At 38.5% G+C, this 15,142-nt stretch overlaps 1 protein-coding gene across 1 annotated transcript in view; it reads left to right on the forward strand.

Annotated features, from left to right (window-relative positions):
* SRBD1 (S1 RNA binding domain 1) overlaps window positions 1-15,142 on the forward strand; it is a 137,028-nt gene that overhangs the window by 47,726 nt on the left and 74,160 nt on the right. The window contains exon 17 of the mRNA XM_075204128.1: window positions 6,647-6,738. Within this exon, the coding sequence (XP_075060229.1) occupies window positions 6,647-6,738 (92 nt within the window). The remainder of the gene's footprint in view (window positions 1-6,646; window positions 6,739-15,142) is intronic.

The following is a 15,142-nucleotide window of genomic DNA, read 5'->3' on the forward strand; positions in this document are numbered from 1 at the left end:
AGCAGTGCACTGGGGCCCCAACCTACACAACCAAAATCAGTGGTTAAACATTAAAAAACATGCAGTACAATGCTTACCTCACTGTTTTATCCAGCGGAGGAGCGTTCAAAGGGCGACATATAGTCTGTTCATAGTACTTCACAATCGCTGAGGAGGAAACTGTTGAAGTGGGAATAAAAAAAGTGATAAATGGCCAAGTTACCCATCACACCACTCCACATGCCATCAAACCTAACTAAATGCCCCTTGCATGCCCATCAGCTCTCTCCATATGCCCCTTACATCCACATTAGCTGCTTTTTCTTCCCTTTCTATCTCCCCTGTTTCACACTCCCCCTTCACTCACCTTTCTATTGCCTTGTTTCTTCTGAATTCTTCTCTTCTTCTGTCTTTACTCGCCGCCTTCGCGGCTTCTCTCTCTGCGCTCTTCATAGAAAATGTCAGGTGTGATGACGTCATGCCCTACATTCAGTGCGAGCGCGGTAGTGAGGTGGGGAGAAGGGAGGGAGCCGGATCACTGTCGGCCATGGTGAAGGAGTTAAAAAAAAACCAACTTCTTCCGGGCCTTTCCTATGGGGCCCCCATGCCCGTGGGGCCCTGGGCAGTTGCCTAGTGTGCCCATGTGGAAAGACAGCCCTGCTTTCGATAAGCCCTGAATCAGAGCCGTGGGGCTGAAATTCAGACAGCTGCGTTCCCAAAGAGCCTGGTAATGCAATAATGTGGATAGGGTTTGTGTGGGGTTTTGGCAGATTGTAGGAGAAGCTTATTTGTGTCCTGATTTTCCTTTTTGAAGAATGCAGCTTTTTGGTTATGATGATTCTTTTTCTTTAGTATGTTGTTTTTTCTAAGTGCAGTTGTCACTGTTTATGCTGCTGACCATGAAAACCATCAGAACAACACACTAAATGCGCTCAAAACAGCGCAAGCTGTTCTAATATAAAAGATTGCAACATTCAAAAATATATTTGTTTACACAGCAGATTTTAAAATAACATTGTTGATCGTTGTTCTTTTATAGGAGAATACAGTCTCAGAATAAGATTTAGCTAACAAATCATGCTGTACTCCCGGCTTTTTACCAAGCTATTATTTTCACTGTGCAGAAAAGTTGAAATATACTGAATATAGCAAACACTCCCATTATAAAGTGAATATATAAAACAATTCTGGGTGCAAGATAAGGTAACCAAGAGAAGAAAGGACATAAATAAAATAAAAATTATGTTTATAAACAGATGTACATATGAAATCAGTGCACTGAAATACAATTAAAATTGCTACTAATCAATGTATAGACAAATAGACAATGGTTAATCAATAACCGTTATGTAATATACGTCTTGCTATTGCAGGTACGTATGCAAAATATATAGACATGAAACAAGACCCAAGTGGGAAAGAGAGAGTTAATATGTGATCTCAACAGGGATAGCTACTAATAGCCTGTAGGTACATACAGTTGTGATGTTTCTTGGTAGAGCTCCCATTATAAAGATATCTCCTGGAGAAGCCTACACAGGTAGGGGCCGGACAGAACATAGATGGAAATAAACAGCATCTATTGCCCCAATCATCTATGTATATGTCTCTTGTGCAGAGGAGAGTATTAACTGTGTATCTGCCTGAGACAAGTGGATGGTCTTTAAAAAAAAATAAAAAAAAAATAATAAAAAAAATATTAATAGTTAAAAATAAATAAATCTGTTTTTTGTAACCTTTGTGTTGTTTATTATTTGACCACTAGGTGGTACTAGTGTTATAGTTTTATTTGTTCTATAGCGTTTTTTCCCCACTTGTTTTTAGCTGTGTGAAATGTTAGCAAAAATGCAACTGCAGCCCCTTGATTGTTGAAGAGAGTTGGGATAAATTATACAGAGAGTCATCTGGAGAGCGCATTTAGGAAGACATTCACTGTGATTGTTAAAACGAAAGTACTTGTGCTTATTCTTTTGTGTTGTTTTTTATCTTGTCTGAATGGAGTTGACTGTGCACTCTCACACACGTATGTATGCCGTATAAAGTTTACATTTTCATTGAAACAAAATTCAATATTCCTAACTGTTGAATTGTAACCAAAAGACTGTTTAATTGTTCACTTCATGATCTCTTTTTTTAAATATCAGTGTTACATAGTATCTGCTAAAATATTGAACACCATCATTCATATTATGTATAATTAAAAATATATTTCACATTTAGATTGTAGTAGTAGTTTATAGTTTTAGGCTTTTTTGTGGATAATCTAAATTTATAATGTTGTATTGTTGGAGATCAATCTGTTTTGTTGTCGTTGCTTTTCCCTAGCGCTCAGTAATCTGGCACTTTCCACTTTGTTGCAAACTATAGGGGCTCAGTATTATAACTCCGGTCAGGAACACATTGGCGTGCATTAGCGTTTGTTACTACGGTTGTCACATGTTTGGAGCGCACTTGGACCTCTCTGTAGGCTTCCACAATACATTTACCCCTGGTGGAGGGTGTGGACTAAAACGGAACCCTACACAACGCTAATAGCAGTGTTAGTAGGTATGGTGAAAACCGCTAATACTACATGTATGTGAGGCCTATGTAACCTGAGAGCAGTTATATGATGGATTGGAGCAATAAATATAAAGTGAAGGTGGGAGATCTGTTTGTTCCTGAACAAACTATCTGATAATCTAATTATTGGTTCTATCTCTGATTCCACTAAATACTCCGATATCAGACTTGAAATGGAATAAAGCAACTTATTAATCTAAAACCAACAGTCGACACACGTAAGGTCCGGCACACACACTTAGGTGGTCTGGCAGATCTGTTAGAAACCTCTTGTTGAGTTGAACGATTACCACATACATGTCCAAAGGCAATTTTTTTGTGGTTGAGTTGATTTATTTATTTTTTATAAAAAAATGAGTTAATTTGTCAAATCTGCCCGTGATGATCCTAAATAAATCCTAAAGAAAGACAACTTCATTTTTATTGCTTGAAAATTAAACAGAGACATATATTTATTAACAAATAAAAAGACAAAATGAATAAACATTTTATTGCAGTGTGCCTTAAAATATTGTCATTCCAATATAAACTGATGTAATTCATTTGGTTCTAATATTAATTGATAAATACAAAATGTTGACATAAATATAAAATGGTACCACAGAGCAATATAAAGCGGTGTATAATCATGTAACAATGTAAAATGATTTGCAGTTTTCTCAGCATTATGTTTTTTTATATTTCTTCCTGTGTTGAAGATGTTCAGGGGATGTTATGGGTTAAATATATTTAACCATTTCTGGTTTCAGTAAAAATCTATTAGTTGACTTTAGGGTTTAGTTGGCCTCATCCTACGATGTTTAAGAATTATTATAAAATCGAAATACAAAGTTACATTGTCATGGATTCAGAACAGTGATGGACAACAAGTGGCCCTCCGAGCCTCCACCTGTGGCCCCCAGCTCCTTCCTGCTTTACTGTCACATATAGCATGTAGCCCTTGTTCAAAACGCTGCTGATATGTTATTACAGATAGGTGTCTCTTTATATGATTAAATGTATTTATACTGCGCTTAAGGCTAATGTGCGGCTCTATCCCTGATTTAGAACCTTGCTAGGTTATCTTTAACAACAAGAAATAATTTTGAAAGTCGTGTAACTCAGATCTGTGTCTCGGGCAGATTTCCTGCTATGGGTCAATATGCCGATGTCCCTCTCTCCCTCAGGACACAATGTGTAGCTGTTTTATGGCCAGGATCTCACGTGAACCTAGTGTCAGTCTGGCTGTATCATCAATATTGAAACAGAAATGTAGAATTTGACAACAGAGAAAAAAACCTATATATCCATCGGCTCTGGACTGGGATTGGTTGTTGTGTGTTCTTTTTAGATTTCATTAGAACTTTATTAATACTATAATTTCTTTTATATCACCTGTGCCCTCTAACCTGTACATGTTCAGCTCTTAGTATTTCCTAATATAATACAGCTCACACACCATTTTAGTTGCCCATCTCTGAATTCTCTGTTTCTGTATTCATTGTGAATGTCTTTTTGTAGTTAGAGCCCCCAGAACTGTACACAGTACTCAATGAGAGGTCTCTTCAGTGACTCGTGAAGTAATAATATAACCTCCCTCTTACTGCTACCAATATCTTCCTATACTGCCAAGTATTCTACGGACTTTCCCTCCACTATTCCCACAGTATACACTGCTTACTTACCTGCTGTCATCTGATACTAGGGGCTAGATTTACTAAGCTGCGGGTTTGAAAAAGTGGGGATGTTGCCTATAGCAACCAATCAGATTCTAGCTTTCATTTATTTAGTACCTTCTACAAAATGACAGCTAGAATCTGATTGGTTGCTATAGGCAACATCCCCACTTTTTCAAACCCGCAGCTTAGTAAATCTAGCCCTAGGACTACAAGGTCCCTGTCTTGTGTTATTACATCACATTCCTTCTGTGTTCTGCTTTAGGATTTTGTGTAGCTCATTCATTATTGTACATTTAAGATTTGATGGTTTAGTCCATTCTTCTATTTTCTCTAAATCACTATGCTTTTGACTTACCTCTTTTTTCGGTATCCACCCTGTTACAAATCTTTGTTTCAAATGCAAAAAGACCCTTCCCGCAAGTAATATCACTAATGATACATTACACGGGACTGATCCCAAGGTCATCCCTCTCTCTGAGCTTACACCATTGAGTGCAGCTCTCGGTCTCCTGTCCTTTAGCCAAAGCTTTACCCATTTTGCTGTCACTTAGTCCTATCCAAGGCTTTTTGGTTTTAGGTATACCTAATGAAATGCCTTTAAATAAAGCTATAGCCTCTCACTAGTTAGTGAGTCAAAAAAGACCTTAGTCTGTATGTTAGGGAATTTAGACTGTAAGCCCCAATGGGGCAGGGACTGATGTGAGTGAGTTCTCTCTACAGCGCTGCGGAATTAGTGGCGCTATATAAATAAATGTTGATGATGATGATCTCCCAGCAAAAAATCCATGCTGATGTGGATTTTGTCATTTGTTTTACTGTAAATAATAAACAGTTTTGTTTTCAATGATTCTATGAATTTCCCTTTTATTGATGTGAGACTCACAGGTCCATAGCTGTCATACTCTTCCTTTCTCCTGCCTCTTTTGTGGAACTACATTTGCAACTCTTGGATCACCTTAAAACATACCTGTCTGCACCAATTGGTTCACAAAGTTTGTTTAATGGCGCTGCAAGCACCACCCTTAATTCTTTTAATACTTAGTGAAGAGTGAATGTTACATATTGCTGTTTTTTTGTTGGAAAACAAAACATATAACAGAGGTTGGCAACTTGTGGCTGTTCAACTGTTGCTAAACTACAAATCCCAGCATGCTTTGCCAGCAGCTGGGGAGTAGTGTCTACCTATACATTGTCACAGGATGAGCTCAGTGATTTAGGTATTCTGACATAGTTTGCAGTTTTGTCATTGTAGTTTAGGATTGTTTGAGATCACATTTGAAACAAAAAATATTATATTTTGATGCAATCAGGTGACCTATTTTTTAGGGGTGTTCATTTGACCAACACTTGTCTTTTAATTAGACATAATATAGAAAGTAGCTGCACAATTGACAAGCAAAATGGTAGTACAGTAAGGGCTGCTCCCTCTACTGGTCAATAGTTAGTTTACATTTGGACTATAGAAATATCAATGTCCTGCAGTTAATGTCTACACACTGTTTTGTCTGCCTGAGAACACTATGCACCTTCATTAATGAATTACAGCACAGTAAGGATGTGCCCTCTCCACTTCTTTATCTTAATCTTGGTCCACAACATGAAATCTCCTTTTTAAACTGGTCTGCAAATCTAGGCACCTACTCTATGCTTGGTCAAGGACACCCTAGCTTCACCCATTACATCCTACAAACCAGTGAAAAATTGGACTCCAACGCAAGCGTCACCATGCTCAGCTTGCCCATACATATGGCAGAATTCAGGCACACCGGCACAAATCATGGTGTAGAACACCAACAAAGGCGATTTTATGCCTCATCCGTTTTCTACTTCATAAATGAGGCCGTATATATCCACAGCGATCTCACACGCTCCCACCATTTGTCTTATGTATTGCTTAAACATAACAGATCTTTTTATGCAGTAGTATGTCTGAGTAAATAAAAATTTTCGTACATGAAGTAGTACCATAATAAATTGATAAACTGTCAATTGTTCTTGGGAATAAAAAAAAGTGTAAATGTATGTGATGGGCATACAATTAATAATTTAATGTTGCTCTGGAAATAACAGTTACGCATCAATGATTTGATATATCCGTTTGGATATGTATTCACTAGTGTTTATGTGTTTTACATTTTTTTTTTTTTTTTTTTTTTTTTTTTAAACTCAAGAAAATCGATGTAATGGTAAAAACCATTGTTCCCAACCAGTCCTTACATTTGCGTTATATTACTGTAGTATTATATTGAACAATACTCGTTTAATTTTCTTGCATTTGTCGCACTTGAGACACGTATCAACTGCAGATGTGTTTGATTTGCATTTTTACTGTAGTTAAAGTTACATCTCAAACACCAATGGGTATTTACCCTTAAAGAATAGAGGAATTTACAACGCTAACTATAAGAAACATTATTAACCAATATACATTTTGTTTCATTTTACAGTATTGCTAATGAAGCAGGTGCTTCTATCTATAGCGTAAGCCCAGAAGCTACCAAGGAGATGCCAGGCCTAGACCCTAATCTACGAAGTGCAGGTACAGTTCCTTACAATCATTTGGTTGCACCCTCAACTTTGTCAAATCAATGTTCACACTCTGGTTATAATATACCAGTAGTTTGCTGTATAGGATGTGTGTCTGTTATACCATATTCATCTCGGAGGCATTATAAGCAGTAGTTTTGCAAATACTAGGGATGTCTACTGAAGTAGGATCAGCTACTTTAGAACTGGTATAGAACACAGACAATGGACAAATTGGCCTCATAGCTGTCAGCATTCAACATACGAACATTTGGTACATGTGTGTAGCAGAGTCTGCAGCTGCCAAGGCCTAGATTTAAGAGCAATAATATGCCTGGCTTCAGCCTTATTCTCTGGCCCCAGTACTGTTTACATTATTGTTTTTACAAGCAGGCTGAACAAAGAATATTAAGTTTATTTTAAATGTTCACCAGCAGTGCAATTGAAATACAATATATTAGTGGAGCTTAACATCACAAATACTTATGACTAGATACAATGCCCTGGGTTATCCATGATGAGCACACGCCAGTCGATAGTGTATTTGCTTGTTCTCTTACTGCCGACCAGGCACTGATCCGGCCGGGCGTCACCCGACTTTTGATGGGCACAAATCGTTGCAAAGACCAAAGGCTTTCAGGAATTGAAAAATATTGCTTAAATTCATTGACTGATCCTTGACCGCCTGTAATCCCCCTCCACATCTCCTCTTCTTATATCGGTTACTGTTCTCACAGTATTACCTTCTCTGATCACCACGATTGGTGGCCCTTCTCTCAGGGATTGGTTAGGGACTGAGTGTGCCCCCTTCTCTCCTAGAACCCTGCTAGTTGATGCTAGACACAACAGGCTACATCATCCAGAGTAAGGTCATGGAGACCTAAATCACATGGCCTACTAAATAGGTCTAGTTCACAGTGCATCTATATGTGCTAGAATTAGGGGTGACCTTACTGGAGTCTGTTGTAATAAAACATTAAGTCCTACCACTTTTCTGCAACTAAATCAGATTTGTAAATTATCTATTAGAGAACATGTATGGTGTGGTCGGCCACGAAACATTATTGAAATCACATTAATATGCTTCAAACTTTATTTACATGTTTTCATATTTTTGTGGACAGCACATTTACCGTAATTTGAATTTCTACATGTTTCCCTGTATACTACAGTTAATATGAACATATATTTATCCCAATGCATTCCACAAGCCGTATGTGTCCAGAGAAGTAATATATAATATGCCTGGGTAGTATAAAAAATACTTAAGTTATTCCCAGTAAAGCCGACACACCTCAAGAATGTGAAAATGGGTCTTGTCATTGAGGTACAAAATACCTCTTCAAGGGTTAGGTGTATTCCATAGGACATATGCAGAGATAAGGAGATATACTAATGGCGGGTGTTTTATCCCTGCTTGGTCGTCATATTATACAGCACTGTACATTGAGCAGATCATAATACAAACATTTAATATACATGACATGAAACGGAAGGTAAAAAAATAAAGGCGCTGTTCTCAAGAGCTTACATTCTATATGGTGTGGAGAGCGCTTAATACGGAAGGTAGCAGATTAACAATTATAACATCCAATGAGGTTAGAGGAAAGTGAAGAAATATCAAACATCTTTCTTCCCCTAACCTGATAACTCTGTGTCTCACACATTAGACTAGAATTGAGAACTTATTTCTGGTTTATAGGCTGGATATTAGAGACTAGAAAGCAGCAAGTAATGTCATGTTTTCTTATTAATCATGTGAAATATGATGATTGTTTCCTTTATTGTATAAGTCAGTGGTAGAAGAGGGCTGGTATTCAGTGGTTTGTCAATACAGCTACTGCTCCCACTGTAAAACTATCAGATTCCATTTACTTACATATTCCATACTGACACGTCTAAATTTCCACTTTGACCTCTGGTATAAATATATATATAGAAGACAGACAGATCAGGAGAGCTAAAAAAGTTGTTTCTTGACCTTAACATCACTCCCCTAAAAAGAAAACCGAGTTTGGTTCTGTGTCTACAGTTATTACCCAGCTCTTAGGCTCACAAGGCCTGTTGCAGAGTTGTCTGCAAAATGCGCGGAACTTATGATAAAAATCCGTAAAAATTGCATATTTACAGCCAATTTCTGAGCCATACACATCTTATTATCCAGGTCTGCACCAGTAGCTTAAACCACTGGTATAAAACAGGAGCATAAGTCACAGAACTCCAGAACTATCACAGTAGAGCTGCATTATTCCTCCTAACACATGAGTTGTAGACAAAGGAACCAAACATTTTGCGTATTTTGATTCTCAATTTATTATATTATGTTTTGTCATCATTTATTTTTGTTTTGTGTTTTTTTTATCAATGAGATAAAGGAAAGTTGTCACACAGGACTGTGTCTGTCTGGAGGGGAGCTGGGTTCATGGCTGGTTCTGGTAATGTCTGCCTGAGGTAAATTTTACACAGGGAGAGAGAACTGAATCTGAAAAACTATAATTAATGTTCAAACACACAATATGAAAAAGTGTATATCATCATTGTAGCCCCCTGGCATGGATGAGGTATGTTCTAACACTGCCGCCTCAGTGAAATCTACATTGTTTAATTTGCCACCTACTATAAATTATAAAGATAATATAAGTCACCAAGAAAGTTATGCGACCATATAAAGGCACGTGGCTGAAGGGTGAGGGCTTTTATATAGGTTCTGGATCTCTGAGGTAACTTCATATCCTTAATCAGTATACGTGTTTTCTTAATGAACACTGAAGTGATGACACCATAACTCACTGTGTATACATACCATTTGCAAGTCAGTCAGCCATTTGTAAAGCTGACATTTTTTTGTTTGTCAATTAAAATGTGTCTTATACAATTCAATGGAAACAATGAGGTTATAGTACATCCTGAGCACATATGAGGGTATGCTGTAACTTGTGGTGAGTAATAAATAATAGCACTGGCGGAACTGCTGCTGGAGTAGTCCATGGTGTACCAGTGATTCTGGTCCTTTCCCACGGCTGTGTTGTTCTGAGCATACGGTGGGAAACCCTGTTTCGCCTTTCAGTTCCTGAGCCTGGGCACCTGGAGAGCACCCAGGGGCTGGTTGGCAAATTTTAAACTGGGGTAGATGAGACTCTGCTCAGCAGCATATTAAGAACATTTTAAATGAAAAAAAATTCAAGTAGCCCAGTGACCCAGCCCAAAGTTACCCACTATGTGACCTGCCCAGGGGGGCAGATGCTGCTCAGCGCAGCCAGTCAGCTCCTGAGTGCATCCCCCTTCAATAATTAGCTATGGGGTCCAGCTATTGAGTGTTATACCCCAGGAAGTTAGGTAAATACTGGGTGGGTGAGGTCGGCATTGAAATGCTGGTTTACACTCCCGAGGTCTGTGTACTGCCAATGTTTACGAGGGGATTGTTGCACACAGTGACTTAAGCTGGGTACACACTACAGATTTTTCAACCAGTTATCGTGCCAATTACGCGATAAGCGACTGTCGGGTCCAATATCGCATTAGTGTGTACGCTCCCACAATCAAGTCTTAGCATACCAAAGCACATCGTATCGTTTGATTTTATAAACGGACTAAATATCACTATGAATGATGGAACGATGTTGGGCAAATGTGGAAGTGTGTATGAACTCATGGCCAGCGGTGTAGGCAGATCTCCATAGAGTTTACAGAGTCACAATTTTTTTTCAGCAGATGGTTATGACAGATGAAGAGCACAGATCTAACGGTAAATCTTGTAAAACCTGTATAGTGTGTGCACATGAAGAGCCATGCTGATCAGGACTTTCACTTGTTAGTAAAATTTCACAATATCGCATATGGAGAAATTTTCTGTAGTGTGTACAAAGCTTTAGGGGGGTATTCAATTGTTAGCGTTAATGGGAAAAAAAGGAGCGCTCAAAATATCTTAGCGTTAATACGGTAATTACTCGCTCAATTTCAGCTCGCTGCTCCCTGAGCGGCGAGCTGAAATTCCACGAGTAAACTACCGTATTAACGCTTTTCTCGTGCAATATTACTGTATAAACGGTAATATTTTTTGAGTGCTCGTTTTTTCCCGTTAACGCTAACAATTGAATACCCCCCTTAGACTTTACTGTGTCTAAGCATACATACGCTCTTCTCTCTTTAGATGTTGTGTTGATTTCTATTAGTCTTTTTTGATAACAACGTATTCCATAGGGCTCTACAGAAGGTATATATATATTTATTGTTGAGAAAACATGAAAATAACTGGAGGATTAAGGTCAGAGGACCATTCCCTGCTCTCTAGAGCGAATGTTCTAAAATACTATAAACTTTTTAGCATAGTAATGTATGTTAATATATTGTGCCATTATAAAGACAAGAAGCCTAAAGGATGTGTGTATCTAACGGCTTAATCTTCAGGGAGCCCCGGTGTATGTAGCCTTCTGCTTATGCTTTCACATCATATAATGTTGATTACATATACAAGTCCACAAATGTTAGCTAATTTCTTGCAGGATTTTTCCGTGTCGTCTGTATTTAAAATATATTGATTACTGAGATAACCAACAGTGATTTTTTGTAACGAAAAAAAATATGAGATCTCCCTGATGTTTTTCCTTTAGCGAATAACAGAGTAAAAATATTTTTCAGTGTTCATTTGAGCTTGCAAAGCTGATAAATAGGTAGAAATGGTTGTTTGGCTTTGTAACGTAGGCGGTTCATTAAAAGTGCATGGCATTGCATTGTCACCTTCTATTTGCTCGTAGAGTGTAACAGACACTGGGGAATTATTTATTTCATGGTGAAAAATTTAGAAATGCCAGTTGATTTCACTTTGCAGATGAATGCCTTAAAGCTATTTAGGACACGTTGGGACATTAGGCCGACTGCAGTAAGTAATAAGTTGCAGGTAGAGATGCAAAGTCCAGAACTGTCACAGTGACAAAGAATATTAAACCTGGTGATATCAGGCAGTATAATGTATTGCGATGTTTTCTAGGGGAAAGTCAGCCTATGTGAGCATTGCATGTGCGGGACTTAGTGCTTTAATGTCAACTTCAGCTAATTTGTTCATCTTTTGTAAAAGAGCACGGTTGCCCTTCAGGTGGTAACGGCGGATTTTCTTTTATAGTATTTGGTGAATTGTAGTGTCCCTTCTTTACCTTGATTCTCACATAAGCTGTCAGAAAATTCATCAAAATTGCTACCTAGTTGCAAAAACAAATGATGTTAAAGGGCAAGTAAAGACACTTTCATGACAATATGTGAAAGCCGCTGTATTTGTGAGCTAAATAATATATGTGAAATTATGGATGTGTTGATGCACAGCTAACCGGGAGGCTGTATATTTTATACGTCAGGGAAATCAGCCATTGCATAGGAAGGGTCTTATGTCTCTGTTCTATGATAGGAAGGTCGTACTTCTCTGTTCTGTGATAGGAGGGCCGTGCTTCTATGTTCTATGATAGGAGGGTTGCATGTCTCTGTTCTACAATAGGAGTTTCGCACGTCTCTGTTCTACGATAGGAGGGTCGTGCTTCTCTACCCCATGATAGGAGGATCGTGCTTCTCTGTTCTATGATAGGAGGGTCGTGCTTCTCTACCCTATGATAGGAGGATCGTGCTTCTCTGTTCTATGATAGGAGGGTCGTGCTTCTCTGTTCTATGACAGGAGGGTCGTGCTTCTCTACCCTATGATAGGAGGATTGTGCTTCTCTGTTCTATGATAGGAGGGTTGCACGTCTCTGTTCTACGATAGGAGGGTCGTGCTTCTCTACCCTATGATAGGAGGGTCGTACTTCTCTATTCTACGATAGGATATGTGCGAACGATAGGTTCCGTTTTTGCTCAGGAGCTCCCTTATACATGCCATTGTTTTTAGGAGAAATTATCTCCCTGTTTAATACTGGATACAATTAATGTATGTGCAATAAATATATTGTTTTTATTTCTGTCCTGGTTTTTGACATTTTACTTAAATACTGACTCTGGATTGTATTTTAGCGCTGTTGCTCTCTTTTTTTGGATGCGTCTATAGCAGTCTGCACTATCGTTTGTGTGTTCTGGTTTTTTTTTTTGTTTTTTTTTTACATATTATTCCGAGAATGGGAATAGATCCACTACAACCTAAGTGAGATGGACAAATCAAAAATCCCACATTTATTGTAATAAGGAATCTGTTAACTATAGACACTTTCTGAAATAAGGACATTGTTTATTTGCGAACATTTCATCTGATATATATATATATACACATTTGTACTGTATACCAGTCAATAGCGCTGTCTAGATTTAAAAAATAAATAAATTGTTGTATCTAGGCCAATGCAGTGGTCTGAGATTCTCCAGGCATGTGAGATAGTAGATCTAGATGCTAAGATGATATCCCAATAAGATATGTATCTGTTTTGGTAGCTGTGGAAGTACCTTGCTGTGCATTTAAGTTATAAAGTGCCTTGGTGCTGCCTATAACATTGGGGACTCCTTACACCTTTGAGCAAATAATATTAAACAAGGATATAGGTGCGACTCAGTGTAATGGCAAATAGAGATGTTACACTATACTATTAGTGTGTTCATACATTAGCTGATGCAGGCTAATAATCAGTGCAAAAATAAGAAGAATAAAATAACGATAAACACAACAATATATATAATAAATATTTTCACTTACTTATAAATTGAGGATGACAGTCGTCCTTTAGGCAACTTTTGTTTCCCAGTTGTAAGATCTGTAGAAAAATTAACAGGGGAGCCCGGTGGTGCTGACGGCAGGTTAAGTGCCGACATTCAGCCTGTCATATTTATGTATCCTACCGGTCTAGGTGCGCTCTGCTCTGACAGTCACAATACACTGCCAGACACGTCCAATACATATGTGATAAAGTCATTATTGCCCACTGTACATAAAATACATTTGTACACTGGCTCCTGGTTGCAAACACATGTTATAGCATGTATACACATCCGTCATCAGTAATCGGCACTTCCACACAACCTGTAGCCGGCGAAGGTGATGCAACAGAAAAACACGTACCTTTGAGATGTTCAAAGCTTGAATCTGACGCTGCTGCATGCGCTTGAGCTTGGCACGCCCTTACTGTACATTGACTACGTGCATACGCCCAGTCCCCTTCCCGTTGCACCCCTGAAATCGTAGATTGCCGTAAGGGTCCTTTGCGCTCGAAGACGAATTAGATGTTTTTGCCTTTACTTATAGTCCAGTTCTGGGAATGGGCAGAGCAATTTTACGCGAAACAGGGCCCGTATGAGCATTTACGTTCCTTAATGAATGAGGCCAGAGAGTGAAGTTGGTCTCTGAGATACTTCAACTCCTTCGCTCTGGCTTTGAAAAAACAATGATTTTATTTTAGGTTTATTTTAGTAATCGTCAGGGTTAAACACAAAAACCCTGATTAACAATTAGAATTTATGTGAGATTTATGCTAAGGTTTGTACCCCTTCTAAACTATATATTACATTGGTCACAGAAAGAAAAGCTGAGTGAAATATGTCTAGGAAATGTTGTCCTAGTGTCCTAGTTGTGACGTAGTGGACATACAAAGAAAGACGTACAGGAGGCAAATGTGCTGATTACATAGGTCACAGTTGCATTGCCTGTGCATTGGAGAGCGACCCCCAGAAGCTTATTGTAGGAAGGAGAGATGTTTAGCAGTAGGGCCCTTTATTATGCAGTACTGATGGCAATTAGACGTTTAGTCTGATTAGTAGGAGGTTTCTGTCTGGAGGCCACAAGGCTTTGTTTTATAGAAATATGTATATGCACATATGTTTCTACTATGGATGTAAATACCAACTGATGATTAGTAATGCTCGGCATTTAACAATAGTGATTATAGATTTTTCTAAGTAAGTACAGCACAGTAGTTTTGTCCCTCTCTCTCCGTCTGCCTATAACGAAGCTGTTTCCGAGAAGACATTCTATGCCAATGTATGCTATGTATTATATTAAGGTGCATATCCCTCTCAAAGGATTAATTCCATAAGTTATGTATTAATCTGAACTGTTATTTACCTGGGGTTCAGTGTCCCACCTGATACCTGAGTCCCCTCAATGTCTTCATTGATCTGGCTAAGCTGTCCTTGCTCCCGCTAAGACAGGAAACGTTGTCCATTGACAACACACTGCTGATAGAAGTGAGAAGAGCATTGCCAGACCATGGCAGATGTCTGGTCGCTGGATTGGGGGGGAACGCCGGACTCCAGGTAATTACTTATGGAACTCTGTCCAAAACTGAAATTTCAGATTGGGGGATGTTATCCTTTAAAGGGAATCATTTACATAGGTAGGGGGAAGCTATATGGTTGTACATCATGTATTGTTTGAGTAAATCTACATAAAATCGACACTATGAGGCGCTCATCTCATCCTTATACTAGTTAGACATATATGCGCTGAAAAATTCTTA

Source organism: Mixophyes fleayi, chromosome 3 (genome assembly GCF_038048845.1).
Source record: "Mixophyes fleayi isolate aMixFle1 chromosome 3, aMixFle1.hap1, whole genome shotgun sequence".
In the NCBI taxonomy this organism is placed as follows: Eukaryota; Metazoa; Chordata; class Amphibia; order Anura; family Limnodynastidae; genus Mixophyes; species Mixophyes fleayi.